Source organism: Calonectris borealis, chromosome 19 (assembly GCF_964195595.1).
Source record: "Calonectris borealis chromosome 19, bCalBor7.hap1.2, whole genome shotgun sequence".
In the NCBI taxonomy this organism is placed as follows: domain Eukaryota; kingdom Metazoa; phylum Chordata; class Aves; order Procellariiformes; family Procellariidae; genus Calonectris; species Calonectris borealis.
In genome coordinates this window covers 189,596-209,279 of record NC_134330.1, presented here as the reverse complement: position 1 = coordinate 209,279, position 19,684 = coordinate 189,596, and the positions used below count along the sequence as shown (strand labels likewise).

The following is a 19,684-nucleotide window of genomic DNA, read 5'->3' as shown; positions in this document are numbered from 1 at the left end:
ATCCACAAAGTGGCACTGTTCTACCTTAGGACGATTGTAATGGTAGGGTGTTTTGCATTTGCTCTCAATGATCAGATTGGGAACTAATACTGCTAAATGCCACAATAGTAGGAAGTAATCTCCTTTGGGACATGATGTACTATATTGCTTTGCCAAGTTGGAAGAGGAGTATGAAAACAGCTGATAATTCCGAGGACATGCTTTCCTGTTGCCACTAAATGTCATAATTTGCCCTATGCTGACAACTTTCATAACCCTGCTGTTTGCATTCCTGGCTTTCTTTGTCTCTGTCTGCCTTCGGTGCATATACGGAAGGCAGACATATACAGAAAAAGTTCCTGTACAAGAAGTATTAGAATGTGCAATTAGGCAACTGATACAATTACATTAAGCACTCCCTTTATGTTTGGCTCTGACAGTTAATATTAAGCATGACAAGAAAGAAAGAATAAACCAATATACTACCCACTAGGGAAGGAAGCTCTAGTTTAGTAGGATAATACCCAATTTACTGCTCTACTTTATAAGCACTAGATCTCTAAATACATATGTCAAAGTTATAGGCTTGCCAAAATATGGTGAAATGCTTTACCTCACAGAATTTATTTCACACTATTTGGGCTCTGCAAAAGAATTATACTTTTCTTGCAAAGAATTAATTTTTGCTGTGCTTAAATGCTCTCACACAGGTGAACTGTTTGCATTTTTTCTGGCAAATACTAAGAACAAAATACAGCTTGAAGAAAGGCATCAAAAGTAGTCTTGGGTCTTTGCAGTCTTGCTGATGTTTCCCTTCCGCTTCTCTTGTGATGCAATTAACTGGAATACATGGGAGAATTTACTTAGTTTTCATACCACAATAAACTGATGGGCACTGGGAGAATATGTTAAGAAAAAGGGGTGCTTGATAGTGGTTCCCAGGGAACTGTAGAAAGGTACTTCACAGAAGAATCTCATAGGCCATAGTTTTTGCATATGGCTGGCTTAATGGTGGGAAAGGGACAAAGGTGGCATGAAGCTCCTATTTATTTGATAGTGGGAAAGGGAAAAGATTCTATAGTGTCCTTAACAAGCAGTTGTCTTATCTCCCATTTTCTTTTCATCTGCTACCAGGTGTGCTGATTGATGCATAGAGCCATCCTTTCTAGAAAAATCAACATACAACAGCCATCAAAAGTAGGTTTTGGCTATCCTGCAGATGGAAACCTGGTAATTGCCACTGATAACAATTTTAAAACATTTTACAAAGAGAACTTGGGGGGAAAAAACAACCCACAAAGCTTCACTTAATCCCCCCAAAGACACCCACCCAAAGAGATGTTGCACCATCCTCAGAGTGAGGATGGACAATGCACACTGCATGTCCAAAGAAGAAAAAAGTTCATGGTTTGGCAGAACTGGATCGTATATAGATATATTCTTATTGGAATATTTGTCCCAGAGCATTTTTTGAGAGGTTATGAGTATTTGACATCTTGATGATATGAATATAAGTCTCCTAGACAGTTTAGCACAGAGCGCATGCAATAAAGTGGTCCCCAAGGATGTGATTCATCACATCTACCTTAGGCAGTGAACTCAGATACCATGTGAGGAGCAGTCTAGTCTTCATCTGTCACCAACGGATTGCATTTAGTTGCTCTCTGAATGGCTGTGTCATTCTCCCTTCATTATAGCTTTAACCAGAGTTGACAAGGTGCCTGCCTGTACAAATGCGGGCTGGGTACACACATGTGGTTTCTGAGGTTTAATGCATTTTGAATATCTGACAATACAATATTTCAACAGCTACATAGGCTGAGTGTGATTTGGCGCTCTATCAGCAGGATAATTTGGAGAAGTGGGTAACTTCTTTCTTTCCCACGTCACAAATTCCTCAGGGTGTTGCGTTGTGTCCTAGCTGTTCATGAGCTAGGACACCCCATTCTAGTCCTTTTCTGAGCAACTGAACTTTTATCTTTTCAGATAGTCCTGCTTCTGACCCTGTTCAAAAAGATACGTAAACATGTGTCTGATCTTTAGAATTAATGTTTTCCTGAACTGTATCCTCAATGTTGAAGTATCTTGAGAAGGTTTACTATGATCAGTAAAAGGTTAATTGTCTTACTAGTTTGAGAAAAAGCATTGTGTGCCTGTGCTGTAGCCTTTATAGAAAAAACATTCATATAGAACAGAACAAAACAATTGTTCTGATGTGCTTATGGCAATGCTGCTATTACAACTCAGTATCAATCTTTTAAGCTTAGAACTTGGTAACATCGACATAGTCTATATCAAGATTTGTCCCTATATACCATTAATAGCAGCAAGCACCTTTAGAGTCCTTCCACCAACGTGGAAAGCACTTGAGAAAATCTATAAGAATGTAGTGTTTTCCGATGTAGCTCTTGGTTAACTCTCTGTGACCGCAGCAGAGGAAGATGTACAACATCATTTGCTCATTGTAGTTTTGCTTATGTTACAAATACCTTGACTGTTGCTCCTGAAAATGAGAAAGAACCTAATGAAACGAAGAAGTCTCTGACAAACTCTCTAAGACTCAATTTAGAGTTTTAGAAAGCAGGTATTCTTTATTGCAGCGCTGGACACACAGGGGATCGCTCCACTTAGTGTGCGTGCCAAATCACTTAACCATAGGGGTTAAATACAATTAGAATATACATATTCATTACATTTCTGAGAAATAATCTAAATATTCATGTCATTTCCCAGAATTCATTAACATATGCAAAAGTCTCTGACGCATGCACCCTTGTACTCTTCGGTGGTCCTTTGGGTCCTCTGGTGGTTGTCGATAGTCTTCATCACAGTGCCCTCTGGTTGAACTCAGTCTTTACGCATGCTCCGTCTATCCCTTGGTTTGGTTTACGTGTTTTTCACTTGTAACAAGCTAGCTTATTCCAGTATACCTTCCCTATCTACTCTACAAGGTTAGCTTCTCTATCTAATTTATGTAGAGTACTAAGTTTCAAGGTTCTTTTATTTACTGAATGTCCAGCCTATGTATTCATAAAGCATTCCTAACCCATGTACATCATTTCAACCAAAGAATCTCATGTCTCTTCACTGTTCCTTTCTTAACAATGCTTCCAAGATACCCAATTTATCTGCATACCTACAGACATAACATCTGCTAGTTACCTAACTTTTAAGCAACAAATCTTAACAGACTATATCCACTACATCACTAAGTAGTGTGGTTTTGATTTTTTTTTTTGTTTAATTCCATGATGGGTGCTCTGGTGAGAGATGTCACTTAAGATAGACTCCATTAGACCTAATATTCCATGACACTTTATATTAAAACTCTAACATCTTTCTTCATGGTTTCCAGTTAAGCATGTGTTTGGCCTGTGCATGGGAACAATGCTGTACCAAACATGTCTTCTAAGGAAAAATATCATACATATTACCAGGTTTTTGGTATCACCACAAGGAAATAGTAATTTTATCAAAAGAACATTTAGGGTTTATTGTATGGCACAGCAGGTTTGAAAACATCTCTTGCTTGCATGGAGTTCATGGGGAGCAGACATAATATTCCCAAACATATTTTATAAATACTTCTGTCATTGCATTACTCTTGTAGTTAATAAACTGACTGTTGTAATATGTAATGCAGTACTATACAAACTGTACTAAGTTTAATGAGCCTATAATTAATTAATTTGCTCAAGATTCAGTGCGATTGAAGCGTGGTGTGGTGAGAAGTGTCTACACCAATGGTTTTACAGACATTAGCAGTGTCTCCTGTGATCACCCATCTGAGTATAAGTTATGCTTCGGTGATGTGTGTTTAGTCAAAAGCATGCCTTATTAGCTGAGTAAGTGATTTTCAGATTTGCATTTATAGTTGCAGCCCAAAAACCTCAGGAGCTACTGCACACCTTCAAGAATCATAAACATTGCTTTGCTGTTATAGTATGACCAACCTCATTTCTATACATTAGCTTCCATAAGGTGACTTCAGAAATGGCAGTGCTTTCTGTCACCTACCAGCTACTGCTGTCACCTAGATTTAAGTCCTCTGGACATAACAGAGCCATCAAAACATTTTGCTGGTAAATATTTGAAGTGCTAAGCATCATGGCTGTAATGCTCAATAATATATTTACAAGATTTTTAAACTTCTTTTTCCTTCCTTAAGTCTGTCTATTTCTGTGGCTGGTCTTCATGTCTGCTACATGCCTGCATCTCGGATTGTGATGTCTCTGTAAACTCCTTTGCAGTGAAGTGTTCTTTACATACAAAATAGCAAACAATTTGGTTAAATTTCTTGTGGCCAGATGTATGCTAGTCTGGAGTTTGCAGAAGACCATATTAACCATGTTTCTGTATAGACTCCTTGAAAATTTTAAAGGGGCAATACTGAACTCTCTTTCTCTGTCTCATTCTCATCCAAGTATGCCAGGTCCGCCCAGCCTGCAGCCAAGTGTACAGTTTCTTTCACTCTGCTGACCCCTCTGCTTGCAGACTGGAACCATTGCTGGAGAAAAGATTCCATCTCCTGCCTCCGTTCAGTGTCCCACGGTACCAGAGATACCCACTAGGGGATGGAAGATCTCACCAGTTAGGTACAGTGCCTATTTGCATAGCTCTCCTTACCTGTTGTTCTCTTAAGCGTTCTCTCCTTACACAGCTCAAGAGGATTTGAAGTACCAATGTGCTAACATGCTAAAAACAAGTCATCTGGGACAGAATGGCACAGACATATTTAGCAGGTGTGGAACCAAGGAAGATTACCAAGAAAAAATTATTCTTACATATGAGCTTTGTGATATTAGTTGTGTTAAAGAGGGGTTGGAAGGTGATACCACTGCTTTACTTGAAGTGTCACTTGCAAACTTCCATGTCTTTGACTATCGTTTTAAACAATTTATTTTTACAATTAGTTGGCCTTTGCCTACGTCTTCAGATATTGTTTCTCTTGGTCACCTATTGTTGGTTTATTGTGGATATCTACTAGGACGAATTAGAGCACTGGGCAAATTGTCTTTTGATTGCTCTTGTCCTAGGTAGACTACTAAACACTAGTTATGTTGGGTAATAAATGTTTGAATCCAGGAAAAAAAACAGAAATAGACTGATTTGTGGGGAGGAAAGAGGAAGACATGGATGAGCAAGGTGCTAGTAGAAGGAATCGTGCTGTTTTGACTTGAAAATGAGATAAAATCATATAGGTGTGAAGTATCTTGACTTATATTATGCAAAAAAGGAATTGATCAGTGTGTATCTGTTCATGCATGCACATTAGACTTACTCTTTTTGCTACAGATTCAGACATGAATTCAAGCCTCAGCAGGATATTTCAAAGGGCTTTTCAGGATTCAGAGTTTAAGGTTGGAGGCTAATATAGTACAATGGCAGTGTTTTCTATTTGTTGGAGCTAGAAGAATTGTATCATTGGGAACCTGATCTGTGCAGTAGGATACACACAACTCCTTTGGTTTATGTGCTCAAATATGGTGTACATTGGGTGCAAATCAGTTTGAATCTGATTAAATCAATGTTTGAAAAGCAACAGTTGATCCTGAGTTGCAGAAGGTTGATTTCTAGGTGTTGGCTTCACTGAAACATGTGAAGATCTGGCTGTTCCTCAGGAATTGACTTAAGGAATAGCTAAGGTGAGGGACAGTCCAAACTAGGGAATATGTGCTCTCTTCTCACCCCCGTGTCCGAGTTTTCTTTCAATGGAAATATATACCCTGCTTTGCATTCTAACTTGGCATTATTATAAAGCCTGACTGTGCACTTGGAAATCCTGCTGGTTAGTTAGGCAAAAATTCTGTCACTGAGACATATCTAAGGCTATCTTGAAAAGTTGAACCCTCCTTTACATAACTGTCATAGGAAGAATAGTTCCCTTAGGCTGCTTTTCAAATTGAAAACCTTGCGTTGGTACATTTTACTAGCTTTGTTGTGTTAAAGTAAACCCTTCAGATACAGTGATTCTTGAAGCAGAGACTTTATAAGTGATTTGGGAACAACTGGTGTTCTTTTTGAGTTCATCTAAGGCACTGGGTCAGAAGATTCCCCTACAGAGCATGTAAATCTGGAAACCCTGTCTGTTGGATGTATTATAAAATAAAAATTCCTGACTGGTAATGATCAGCAAATGTTCCATGATATGGTTTTGTATTTAAATCTCCGGGCAGAGTTAAATCATTGCCGTGCTTTACACCTAAGCTGTGTTATATTTCCATGAACGTGAAATCCTCCCATTTAAATGCAAGTGCTTTAAGATCCTTTTGGAATTTAAGGTTCTTCATTCACAAAGGATTAATTCTAGTGACTGTATAATTTTTTTTTCCTTTCTCTGATACCTGGGCTTGTGAAAGTATTTCTTAAAATGAGAGCCTTCGTGGTGTCAACTGGAATGCTAGTTTACTAATCAGTTATGGTGAGACCTAGTTACACCAAACTCTAATTATGAGTCCGAACACTGTCCAAAACAGCCTTTTCTGATCAGCTTTCATGTCATTAAACAATCTCATTCCCTGTTACTTTCCTTATAAGAACTGATGATTAAAATAAGAATGATTCTGTTGTCTGCCTGACATTCCTGATAGGTGCCTCTGTGGAAAAGAATTATGATCCAGAAGCCGCATGAAAAAAAATTTGTACTAGAAGAGAATTTCACCATATGATTCATAGGAACGGTTCAGCGATAACACAGGCTGGAGAACATGATGAAAACTGGGGGGGTGGGATTTCTATAGCTGTCTTTCGGTTCTTGCCAATCAAATGAAGCCCTTGGAGCCAGCTGCTCTGTGCATAGGGTTTATCTTGAAGCTTTTAGTTTATCAAATTTACTTTTTCCATTGAGATTCAGGAAACATCTAAGACTTAAATGACAGGACTTAAAGAGCAGGGCACACCTTTATCTAGATGATTGCCTTTTGCATCCAGCAGGCATCAATATTTATCACTAAGTCTGCCCCCAGGGTCATTCAGTTTGTAGTAATGTGGTATTGTTTGTGTGTGTGATGGATTGATCTATTAACAGCTTAATGATGATGAAAGCTGACTCTTACCAGGCTTGATTTTGACAATCACAGAGACTTGACTAGCCCAGAGAGTTATTCCTCTTTCTGTCAATTACTTGGTCAGTTGCAACTGTATCTTCTATAGATACAATTCCTAATGTGGATGTGATGACGTTGTTAGGCTATTGATAAAATAGCTTAATAAAATAAAAATATTTGAGGCATGATTTAACATGCCAACACATTATATGCAAAGAGAAAGAAAAATCAGCAAAGAGTAAATTTAATATCTGAGATATCTTCGACCTATGCACTGGATAGACAGAATGGAAATAATCACATAAGGCATCCCACTTTTTCAGAAGTCACTTCTTAAGGGAATATTTACCTCGTGTTACTGTGATATACAGACAAGTGAAAGTAAAAGAAGCTGCATGCAAAGCACTGCCAGACATACAGAGCAGGTGGAGAAAACGTTTCTCTTCATAAATCTTTCATCTATGGTGATTGCTGACAGAAGACATAGCAGTAAATAATGGTTCAGGCAAAAAAGTGATTTAGTAATTGATGGGGTTTTTTTCACTATAAGGCCAAGGTACAAAGTTCAGGTTATGTTACAGCCCAGAGAAAGCCATCCTGTCTTGACCTTTCATTAAACAGCAGCTTTCTCAGCTGCTGCCTAGTTGACATTTCATAATCAAAGTGCTTTTGTAGCTATTATAAGTGAACCTTAGCTTTGTAATAGGTCTCTGTCTTTTAATAACATGGAGGATTTAATTCCTTTTTTTGCTATGCTGCTTATGACATGATGCATTTTATCTGCTTGAGGGTTGAAAATATGGTGGTTGTGTATTAATTCAAAACACCTGGTTTCAACCTATTCTACTTTTTAGACATTTCACATAGCAGAATGTAGATAATCATAATCCTCTCTACTGTTTGAGCTTCTATCTCACATTTTGCTTTGCAGCACAGTTGAAATAATTGCAAAATTTTTCTCTTGCAGTTTTATTTATAGGGAATGTGCAGGAGTGCCAGTCCAGACTATGGCTGATCCAACTGGTCTGCTTCATTATGGATAGATAGAAATTAAGGTCTAAAAGCACAGTACTTCTCCAATTGTATATGCATAAAATAAAGTATTGTTAAATTTGTCTTGAGATGATTACTGTGTGGCCTTGAGGAAGTTACTTTGCCTCTTTCTGTTGGCTGTAACTATCATAATTATCCAAGATGAGACTCTGTAAAATGATCTGCCTTTATTTTATTTCTTATCAAGCATGATAGTAAATTTAGGCTAGTAGGATAAATAGTAAGAGCCTTTAGTGACCCTCAGAGCCATGAGAAAGGTGGTTTTGGGTGGAAGTACCCGTTTCAGTTATTTAAATAGAAGAATTATGCAAGTAGACTGTCCTAGTCTAAAGTTGAACACAGGGCTTTTAGAAAAATACAGTATTACGTGTACTTTATTAATCTCTAACCAGTGCTCTCTGTCCTCCTTTACAATTCAACGAAGACCGGACCTACAGAGATGAAAGCAGGCTGCCCTACCTGTTTAAAATAAAGATAATTCAGGAGACAGGAAAGAAAAAACTGCCAAAAATGCATTCCATTTTGTTGATTTGATCTCTTCATAGGGAGAAGGGTTACTGAGCTTGCAATAACAGTATTACAAAATAAAAAACATGTTTCAAGGCACAAGACCCCTTACTAAGCTGGTCTTAAACTAGTCAATAATATGGAAAAAGGCTAACAGATATGTTGGCTGACAACATGTTTTCCATTCTGTGCAAAGTTACTATTTTTACTTCTCTCTCCATCTCCATTTCAGTGGGAACGAAAAACCAAGACTCTTGCAAAATTATAATGCGGGAGGAAGGATTAAATTAGGGTCAATTTACAACTGTTTCAGCAGAGCAACAACAATTGAGAAGCAGAAAATTTATTTTAAAAGCACAACCTTTTTTATTTCAGTGAATCTTTTGGAAGGGGAAGCAGAAAATATGCATCAGAACACTGCCAATCATGAGCACTTCATGGACATATAGCTCTCATTTATGGGATTTATTGCACCACCTTCTGTGGAATTTCCTGTTGGTTGATGTTTGGATCAGGGTTCTGGTTCAGGTAGAGCCATAATGGGGTGCAATTTGGCAGCTTCCCTGTTCCTTACTGCTTATGTCCTGCTACTTATATTATATATATATATTCTGCTACTCTCTTCAGTGAACTGATTTGCTGTGATATTTTAGGCCACGTGATTTGGGGTTTGTTATCAGAAGGATCGGGTCCCTTGCTGTTCAGTATTTAGTATGACATAGAATCAGATCTTTTACTTCTTTGTACAGCTTCTTTCACTACAAAAAGTGTATAATACTTCCTCATTTTGTGAGGTAAGTAATAGGAAAGCAACATTGTGTTTTCTTTTCAGTTGTCTGTGTTGGAATCTATATAGTTTGCCTGGGACAAGGGAAGTAATAAAATTATCTTTCCATTCTTTTCACCTCCATCAAGCTTTCCCACACAGCCACATGTAGCTTTCCCTACTGTGTGGCATCAACAAAATTCCTTTGAAAGAACAGTACATCGCAGTTTCTTTAATGAAAACTTAAAGCACATGTTCCCATGGAAACTACAATTGAACATATTCTGTCCAAACTGCATACCCGTCACAAAGTGTTAAAAATTTAATTTTTTCTCTGATTCAGTTGCAGGACAGCTCCTTGTGTTGTCTCATGCAGTTGAGATATTCAGGCTTATGTCAAAACAAGCCAGAATCTTTCTAGTCGTGTCTGCTTTTTGGAAGGGAGGAGATTGTAGGGAGCTATGCTGCTATTCCTTTTCATTTAACGGTGACATATTTTACCAGTTCTGATAATCTATAGGCACTTATGCTTCCAGTGTATTTTTTTAAGGAATGGTGTCCTTGAAAGCAGCAACTTCTTGTGTTCTCCTGTGTGCGCCATTGAGGTATTCATTGCATTAAGAGTTGGTAAGACTTGAAAAGTTGAAGAGAAACTTATTCCAGGCCTCCACTACATAAAGAATCATATGACATAGTTCCCAAACCAAGACCATGTGAAAGATGAGTACAGCATGATTACAGTTATTTGTCTGAATGGGACGGAAATACACTCAGAAATAGAGCAATACATCATCAAGGGCCGTCTGCTTTCTTTTGTATTATGTGCATTGAACTGGGTCTCTTTTTTTTTTGTTCGCTGTTCTAATCTCTCCAAGAGGTTTGTTCTCTGAAAAACAACACTGAGGAGTCAGCCGCTTTTGATATGCACTTCATTGTATATTCTATCTCTCAGTTGAGGTTCTGCCTTTCCTAGGTGCAGGAGGGATGGGCAGGCTGCTTCAAGCAAAATTATCAGTAATGCTTTTATTTAAATGCATGTCTGTTCTTACATGTTTTAGAACACCTCAGGAGGAAGGCTGCGTTTTGTTTCATTAAGTAGAGGTGTTGGCCATGGCACATAGCTCATCTGTCAGAGTGGCAAGAATAAATGAGAATTCTGTTCCATTTGGGAACACGCAAGCGAGTAGATGGCCTTGCTGAAGACTCTTTTTCTAAAGTCGTTTTGCTCATGTCAGGAAGAGGACAAGAGAAGTATCACAGACTCCCGGAGCTGTGTAGCTCTTCTCAAAGAATGACTTTAAAATCAATAGGGTTGAGTGTGAAGTAAAATAGCCTCTGAACATCGCTACCCACTTTGGAAGATCTTGGCCAAAAGCACCCAGCTGCCACTGCATTTTGATGGCAGTAAGGTGTGCTTTCTCTATTTAGTCATGCTGTCTCATGCTGTCCTCCTCACTCTGAAGGAGTTTCATCCACAGTCATTAAATCTGGTATTATTCAGCAAAACACTCATTAGCTCTGTATTAAAAAAAATAAATAAAAAAATACACACACAAGTTTCAAAGCCATGTTGTTCATCCCATTATTTTTTTATTATTATTTTCATTTCTGTAACCTGCAGGTGATGCTATCCACAACTACAGTGCTCTGTTCCTTGAGAACAGCTCTTTGAACATACCTTTCTCTCAGGAGAGTCCTGGATCTCCAAATGCATCTGATCAACCACAAGGAAAAACAAGGAAGTTGAGCTTGGCCAGCACAAACAGTGAAAACTCAGGGTCAACAGAAAGCTTGCCATCAGCATACCTCACCAACAGTGAGTGAATCCTGGTGCCTTGTGATGTCTGATATGGCAACAACCCTTCCCTCCACATCCTTTCTGTGGAAAAGTTTATTATGAAAAGGCAAATTACCTGCTTGGAAATTTGGGGAGAATGAGAACAGCCTAAGTTGCCACAATTTTAAATAACACAATTTAGCTTCCTCTTCTGTTTGTAATTAAGTAGATGACGTAACAGAAGTGAGTGAAGTCACAGTTTTATATTAAGGTTCCACTCATAAATAGTCATGAAGGGTTTCATACTAAGAGGGGTTTAGAAGCATGTTCCAGGCATGAAGAAATAGAGATAGATAAGATTTGTTACCCGTAATAAAAAGTGCTATAAACCATTATGTTGTCCTGTTATGGACTGTAGTCATATATCAATATTCTGTTCACTATTTGGGAAGCATTTGCAATTCTTACTCTGTAACATGATCATAAAAGTACTAGTCTTTCACTACATTTTCCGTGGACCAGGAAGCAGTGGGAATCATGCTGAGGTGATTTCTGCTTCCCAAAACTTGGACCCAGTAGAACTGTTTAGATTGCAGACATTTAAGTGATGATGCATTCAGTGAAAACAGTACTTTCGTGTTTGGTAGATACCTTTAACAGACTCTAAATGTCAAGATTAAAAAAGCAGAAGACTTCATTCAATTATCTAGCTTAAACACAAAGACGGCAAGAGATTTATTAAGAAGATATCTTATTGAAATGTGATGCTGTTTTGTTTGGTTTTTTTGTAGTTACTGCAAAGTGGTGGGGAACAAAACGAATAGATTATGCCTTGTATTGTCCAGATGTGCTGACAGCCTTTCCAACTGTGGCCCTGCCGCATCTCTTCCATGCCAGCTACTGGGAATCAACAGATGTTGTGGCCTTCATTTTAAGACAGGTCATTGATCTCTATTTTTTCTCTGCAACAAATAATCTTGTGATTGTTGATTGCAACTTCCAAGAGTGATCAGTCTTTTAATCTTTAGTTCAGTTAGATAGCTAACTGTGGTTGCATCACATACAACTGGATGTAGGAATGACAGATGTGGATTTATTGGAGAGGTGAAGGGGACAGTGAGCCCACCATTAGCACTGCTGGCTGGTGTTCTTACTGCTGGCTGGTGTTCTTACTACTGACTGTGTGACTGGGAACAATGCACTGTCGTGCATACCTTACTCGCTCCTCCCATGCCCTAGATCAGTATAACCCTGAATTATGTATTAATTTCCTCCTGGTTTTGAAGGAATAGGCTATCTCCAGTCTTACTTAATTACGTATTTCCCTACCAAATATCAAATTATTAGCATACATTTGATAATAAACCAGCAGTTTGAAAGTACTACTCCCATAAGAAAATCATGTTTTTCCTGTAATACTAGAGTATTTCGAGGCATTGTGTGCACTGTCTCCTCAGAATTTATTTCTGAGTCATATGATGGGTCTCTTGTTCCTACTGTGTCAGTAATTAGACAACAGCTCACAGTGAATTAGGGATAATGCAGTGCTCTGACCTCCAGAGAAAATGGTGAGGCTGAGAAATCTCACCTGGGATTAAAAAAAAAGTTAAGTGGTGGTCAAGTGAAACCTGCAGGATAAGTGTCCCTCCAAGAACCCAAAGTGACACTCACCTAAAAGCCAATCACAAGCAGTTTAATTTGGATTAACTCAAGAATCAGTGTGTTTTTTACATCCAGTGAATGATGAAACAGCTGCTGCCAGGCAGCAGTAGAGACAATAATGCAGGAAACTGCACAGTGACTTTTTTTCATTAAATCAGTTCCGCAGATGTCAGTGTGTCTGCCTCTCTCGCAACTCCTTTTAGCTGGTCTCGGAGTGTTAACTCCCTCCACCTCCTGCTCCCAGTGCTGGTGTCAATGACGTTAGTTCCCTGGAGGCTTACCTGGTAGCTCCTGGGAATGGAAGCTCAGTGGCTGAGTTCCCTCCCTCAGACTGGAGGCTGCTGAGTCACAGTTTGCAATTGTACCGAGCCCCCATCTTTATATGGCAGTCTGTGAGTGGAGTGTGCGGCAGACAATCTGGCTGGTAACCAGACCACTTGCGGAGTTTTTGATTGCTGTTTTTAATTTGTGACATTCTAAGAGTCCTTCAACCTCTTGCTGTCCTTTCAGAGCATCCTTTAGTATATCTGATTCCAGTCAAAATGTATCATTAAGCAATGCATAATTTTAAAAGCTAATTTAAAAAACTTTGTTTATAACTAGCATCACTGTAATCAAGGCAAAGTAAAAGTTGCTGAAGAGTTTTTCCACGAACAAGAACAGTCTCCAGAACAGGAATCTTATTTGATGCTCATCCCAAAGTAGAGGAGAGGTTTCTACTGGAAGTGACAGGATGCAAGTCCATGTTTTTTCTGTTCAGGGGCCCTAGATAATTGTACATAAATGTTTCTCCTTTCCTTTGCAGGTCTCTCATAACTCTTGTCATCTCATCTTCTCTCTCAGGATGTTTTTTGCCTTGAATTCATCAAAACATTCTCCCATCTTCCCTTTCAAATGCCCCCCTGAGCCCAGTTGTCTGTTAGCAATGATTCCTGCTTTATTCTACTTGTTCTCTCTGTGCATTCATATCAAGTTGCATTGTTGTGTCTTAGCTAGCCTTGTACGTGCATTACAGCTTTTAGAATTTAATAAGCCCTTCAAGCATTTGGAACGTGCCCGTAAAGCAATATGTGAGCTTACAGCACTACATAAAGGACTGGTTAGTTCCAGCATAGTCTGGACATTCTGCCCTTTGCCTGGGGGTTAAGGTTAAAGCTGATGGCTCCTGAATGTCCTGTGGGCACGTATATTTCCTGCACATGACCTCCAGTGAACAGAATTTATGCCAATTTGTTAAAAAACATACTGACCTCTCAGCATTACTATGATTTGTTGCAAGCCAACTGCTTTGCTAAGGCTGAATGCAGTAGGATTGTACTCAAGGGACTTCATATGAGACATCTTTCAAAGGGATTCTAGGCCACTCTTCCAGAGCGGGCACCCAGATCGGAAAACTTCAGCACAGAAAACCAGCTGTTCAACTTGAGTAATTTTCTGCTAGCTTGTGAAAGAAATAGACTAAGCTATTTCTCATTCAAAATGAAGTAGCCTCATGCTATCCATGATCCCAGCGTGCAACCCACAGATTTCGGTAAGACAGGGCTTGTGGTTTTGATTGAAACAGGGCATAACCCACAGATTCTGAAATCTGTGTTGTGTCCTGAAATCTGAGTTGGACATGCAAGTTTCTTGGTAAGTGTGTGACATTTAGGTTGTAAGAATGTGTAGCTTGTATGACATATTGGGGCTCTGCATGTTCACAAGCTATAGTCCTCTTATCTTCAGACGTTACTAGCCACAGGCCAAATCCTGAGCCTATCACCTACTGCAGTGGTGAGTAATATCCAAAAGGTGATAAGAACCATTCTGTTGGGGTATATGTATAGAAAATCAATACAGATGGAGTCAGGAATCCGACCACTGCCCTGTAAAGGACATTAAAAAATACTTTTGTGGTCTTAAGCTGCTTTACTGACTTTGCAGACCATGAACAGATAATGTGACTGTCACTTGATACCATCCTAATGTTTTCACCATTTTCTGTGGAAGAATGTGCAAGCTCTGTTGTGAATGGAAAAGCTGTTCAATAAGTACTTGAGATTAAGTGTTGCCCAACAGAGTGAAAGCAGTTTATTTGTCTATGCAATTAATGTGAACATATGGCCTGTACCTCTTTCTACTTTCATTGTACTTTTGGCTCTGCAGTGTAATTCAGCTGGGGCAGCAGTGTACTTTCCCTTTCTTTGCCAAGTACCAGGACTCCTCAGGCTGCACACTGTTTATTACAATATTAATATAATTTCAGGTGATGAGGTATGAAAATGTAAATTTCAAGGAAAATGACAACCTGGATCCAGCAACACTGAGTCCGTCCAATCCACGAGAAAAATGGCTACGCAAAAGGACACATGTCAAATTGAGAGTAAGTATAAATCTGAATATTTGTGGCAGCTATAGAACTTGGGTTTGGCAGCAATTTAAATGGAGTTTGATCTCCCAAAGCATGAGTCTACATAACTGAATATTACTAAAGAGCTGAAAACTGCTAACGTAATCCAGAGGCGAACAAATTAACAGTTAAGGAATAGGAACAATTTATTATCTCTACATGTTGGGAGAAAGTGTATTTCCTTCTTTAAATAACAGAGGGGCCTTAAGTTTCAGTTAAGCAAAGAGGTTGTTCTTCTATTTTATTATATGCTAGATGAATCCATAATTCAAGAAAAAAATATTTTCTTCATTCCTCAGATGCCACTTCAGTTAGAAATGTCAATTAAGATGCGTGTGTCTTGCACATAATCGTGTGAATCTATGGCACCACTTGAAGAGAAAGATAATTGTCATTCCCTTAAATGTTCTCTCTTATTTTGTCTCTCTTATCTGGTTCTCTCGTATTTGAGTGCTCTCACTAAAAAGTCTATTCAGGAACCCACCATTACAGGAAACCTGGCTCCAGCTGAAATAGGAACACAGTTTTGCTAGGTGCTCTGAGGTGCACTGTGACGTACCTCAGACACACTGTCCAGGACTGTGTTTCTGTGTCACTGTTCATAATAACATAATAGAGACAGTAGCCTCATTACAAAAGCAAATACTACCCTTCCCACCTTCTGCTCTTATTTCAGAATGTGACTGCTAATCACCGAGCTAATGACATCATTGCAGCAGAAGACGGTCCTCAGGTACTAGTTGGGCGCTTTATGTATGGACCTCTGGACATGGTAGCTTTAACAGGTGAAAAGGTAAAGTCTGAGTAATCGATTTCCTTATTTTTCTGAACCAGCTTTTACTAGAAACAGTTGTTGAATGTAGCACACATGTATAGTACCAGAGAAAGCCTTATAGTGAGGGGAAGTATGTCACTAGCCCCCACCACTTCAGCAAAAATATGCTGTAAGTGGGCTTTCCTGATAGCTGACCTTTTTCCCAGCTTTCATCCTTCTTACATGATGCTGGCTATCTCCTCTGGTTAATGATGAGTCTGCTGTGCAGTGATTTCTGAACCTGCCATCTGATTGTACCACCTACTGGAGACAATTTTTTGAGAAGGAGGAAAAAGAATTTTACAGTGGTTGGCAAATTACTAAAAGAAAATTGTATATCCTCCTATCCAGGTAAGACAACTAGATAAAAGAATAGGGATTCCAGAGGCTAGGTGGCTGCTGTTTCTCTTACACGTGGAAGAGTAAAGATAAGTTTTAGAACTTAAGTAGTAATGTCACATGATTGGAACTGTCGCTCCTAAAGCCTGCCTGCGGTAGGCAGGCTTACAGCTAACAATGCCAAGCATTAAATGAACACATTTGTTCATATTCACTGAGACTGTAAGAATTTTTGTGGAAATTAACAGAGCAATGCTGCTGAGCTGAGGGTAAAACTGAAGTGTGGAGGCTTCACTTGGCCTGTTTTGTTGGTGCCCATTCTGCTAAGATGCAGGACTAACCTGATGCCTCTAGGGATCAGCCTGCTGACGGCATGTCTTCTTCAGAGTATATGTGCTAGTGCAGATGGCAGGGATGGATGGTTCTGGAACCATGTCTCTAATGACCATGCTTCTGTCACAGCTGGGCTTTGCTAGTCAACTCCACAAGATATAAGTGATGTGATGCTTCTAAGACTTTATTGTAGAATTCAGCATATCTTCTGCTGATACACATTGAACTGTCAGTATAAGTTATGGTTATATTTTTAAGACCATCACTGCTTCAATCTTGTCCATATGGTTTGTAAAAAAGACTTAAAGCAGCCCCATCACTTGAGTTTACATGCAAGACAGGATCACAGATTTTCTCTGATTGTGAAGATTTTAATTACAGCTCTTTACTAGTTTTTATAAATTTTTTTCAATCTGATCGCATTTTATTCATTGATAAGGTTCTTCTGGTACAATGATGAGTAGGGCACCGAAGGGCTTCATAGTGGTCCTACGAAGAACACCAGAATTGTATGGTTCCAAGACTTAATAATTTCCTCTTTGTGCCATTTCTCAAATGGAAGATCAAAACGTCAGTTAAATGTATCTGCGTGGATTGGATTGCATTGAAGGTCTTCAATTAGATCTACAGTCAGGAAGACTGCAGATCAAAGCTGTGTATGTAATGAATCTCCTGGCATGCATTATTTGTGCCTATATCCTAGCAATGCCTCAGGTCAAAAGTTGGACACTCTTGTAACTGGTACAGTGCAGAAATTAGAACAAACCACAAGACCATTGAACCTGTCAAAGGAAAGGCCATCCCTTTCCCACCTTCCCTAGTGGGAATTAGAGCGGGGAAAGGATTTATGTCAATTAGCAGTGTGGCCTGCAGACTTGAGCAGACCTTGAAGTGTTTGTTTGCATATGACAGGAAACCCTGATCTGCTCTATCACATCACGGTGCTATCGTCAGCAGGCAGGAAATTTTCCTTGAACCTCATCTGTTTTGGGTGGCTCCTGTTGAGGCACAACAGAGTAGTGATAATGGGGATGAGGCCATCTGGTCAAGACAAGGAGACGGAGGTTAAGCTTCTCTTTGCCAGTCATATCTCTCTTGTTCCCATGGGACTGGCCACCTAGGTAATCTCAGCCTCAGTCTGTTGACCTATTAGAAAATGTTAATTAACCTGAGGTGGGCTTGACATGCCAGTTTTTACTGAGGCAAGGATCAGTCCTGGACACTACCCTTGTTTTCCCAAGAATTCCTAAAATGGGCTTGTTGGGGTTTCTACAGGTTTGTAGACTGGATTTATTTTAGCCCTGGGTCTTTTTACCGAGATGAATTTGGGTTGGTAAAAAACCCAACACATTCAGTGTTTTAGTGTGCAAATGCAAACTAGGCTGAAGATACATGTCAGCATTTCAGTGCTTTTCCTGAGGCCAGAGGTGTCTCTCTTGGATTTACTTAACTTATTATTTTCTGGGCATTATAGTCTAATGTTTTTCTCCCTACATAGATTATTGTGTGCTGGCTGGTTGCCTTGAAGTCATATTCCCATTTCAGAAGGATAGGGATGAACAATAAGCTGTGTTTCTGCAGTGGTAAAACAGATTCATATTATGCTTGGGTACTGAATAGAATCCTGTCATTAAAATCTCTTGAAAGAAATTGCTAAGTAAAAATGTTAAGATTATTACTAATTATTGCACTGCGGAGAATTCCATACTCAGTGATGAATTACCGATAGTTTTCATTCCAATTTTGAGGGGTTTCAAAAGTAATAGAAATACTATCTGTATTTTTTTTACACTTGTATGTCGTCCCTCCAAGGATCTCAAATAAGTTTACATAAAAGACTTATTTCATTATCTCTTGATGTGGAGAGGGAAAACTGAGTCAGAACAGTTCAATTACCACAGTCAACAGAATGCTGTTCTAGTAGCTTTCACATTGATATTGAAAAAAGAAAATGTTGATCTAAAAGGACTGTAGTTGTGCAGATCTTTCAGAATGCCCAATGCAAACTTACAACTATTTTTCTGAACCACACATACACACACACACACCCTGCCCCCACCTTTAATGGCTTGACTTAAGAAAAATTATTAAAGGGGAAGAATAGAAGGTAAGAACAGAATGGCTGAATAAAACAAAGCTAGAAGTATGATTCTTAAAAGAAAATATTTCTGTTCCTAGTTAGGTCTTATATTCCTTTGTAGGTTGGAAGGAAGTTAGATTTTTCCCTAGAAAATCATAAAAATGTTTTCCTTGGCACTCTCTCCGCTAGTGGTGCATTTGAAAGTTGGAAATTCAGAATCAGTCAGGGTACAAAGTGAAGGTTTGTCCTACTTATACCATCCAAGACTTTAAAGAGACAGTTGGTACACATCTGTATTCAAACTGTGAATTCACTTTGCAGTCAAAAAGCAGAAGAAAGGAGTAAAGCCATTGTTTGATCCTGATAACACTTCTCGTTCAGCAATACCTGTCATTTCTTCCCTTGCACCAAAGCCCATCCCTCAGAAAAAATCAGTTCTGAATTTCATCAGTTCAGAATAAATTTAGTGTTATTTATAGTTACATCCCAATGTCATGTAACATCATTAAGTCCAAGAAGAGCATATCTGCAGAGTTATTGAGGATATACACACAAACAGTGTGATCTTGTAAGCTGCTGGCCAATCTTGTAGAGTATCTGGCTGCATGTTGAGTACTGAAGAAGTCCACATTAACCTCGTATGCCTAAGTTCTGTAAAAATTGAATACAGAAGGAGAACTTTGCAGATACCTCCCTCAGATTTACTGATGTACTTATTGCTAAAAAGTGCCAGTTCAAGTCAGACAAAGTATTTCATACACTTTACGTTAGTTTTGATGAAATATTTCAGTTGAAGAAAACCATATTGATGAAACCTTTCGAAAAAAAAAATCTTGATTTGAAGTGTTTAGGTTTTGCATTTGTAGGTGAGGTTATAACTTGAGAAAGATGTCATTTTGCTAATAACCAGATTAAATTTTCTATTTTGTAGGCTTAGTA

General features: G+C 38.8%; 1 protein-coding gene across 1 annotated transcript in view; it reads left to right on the top strand.

Moving 5' to 3' along the window:
- The window catches only part of PITPNM3 (PITPNM family member 3), a 145,728-nt gene that overhangs the window by 120,357 nt on the left and 5,687 nt on the right, over nt 1–19,684 (top strand). Inside the window, exons 11-15 of the mRNA XM_075168175.1 lie at nt 4,404–4,574; nt 10,973–11,167; nt 11,920–12,068; nt 15,036–15,152; nt 15,856–15,972. Coding sequence (XP_075024276.1) covers nt 4,404–4,574; nt 10,973–11,167; nt 11,920–12,068; nt 15,036–15,152; nt 15,856–15,972 — 749 coding nt within the window. The remainder of the gene's footprint in view (nt 1–4,403; nt 4,575–10,972; nt 11,168–11,919; nt 12,069–15,035; nt 15,153–15,855; nt 15,973–19,684) is intronic.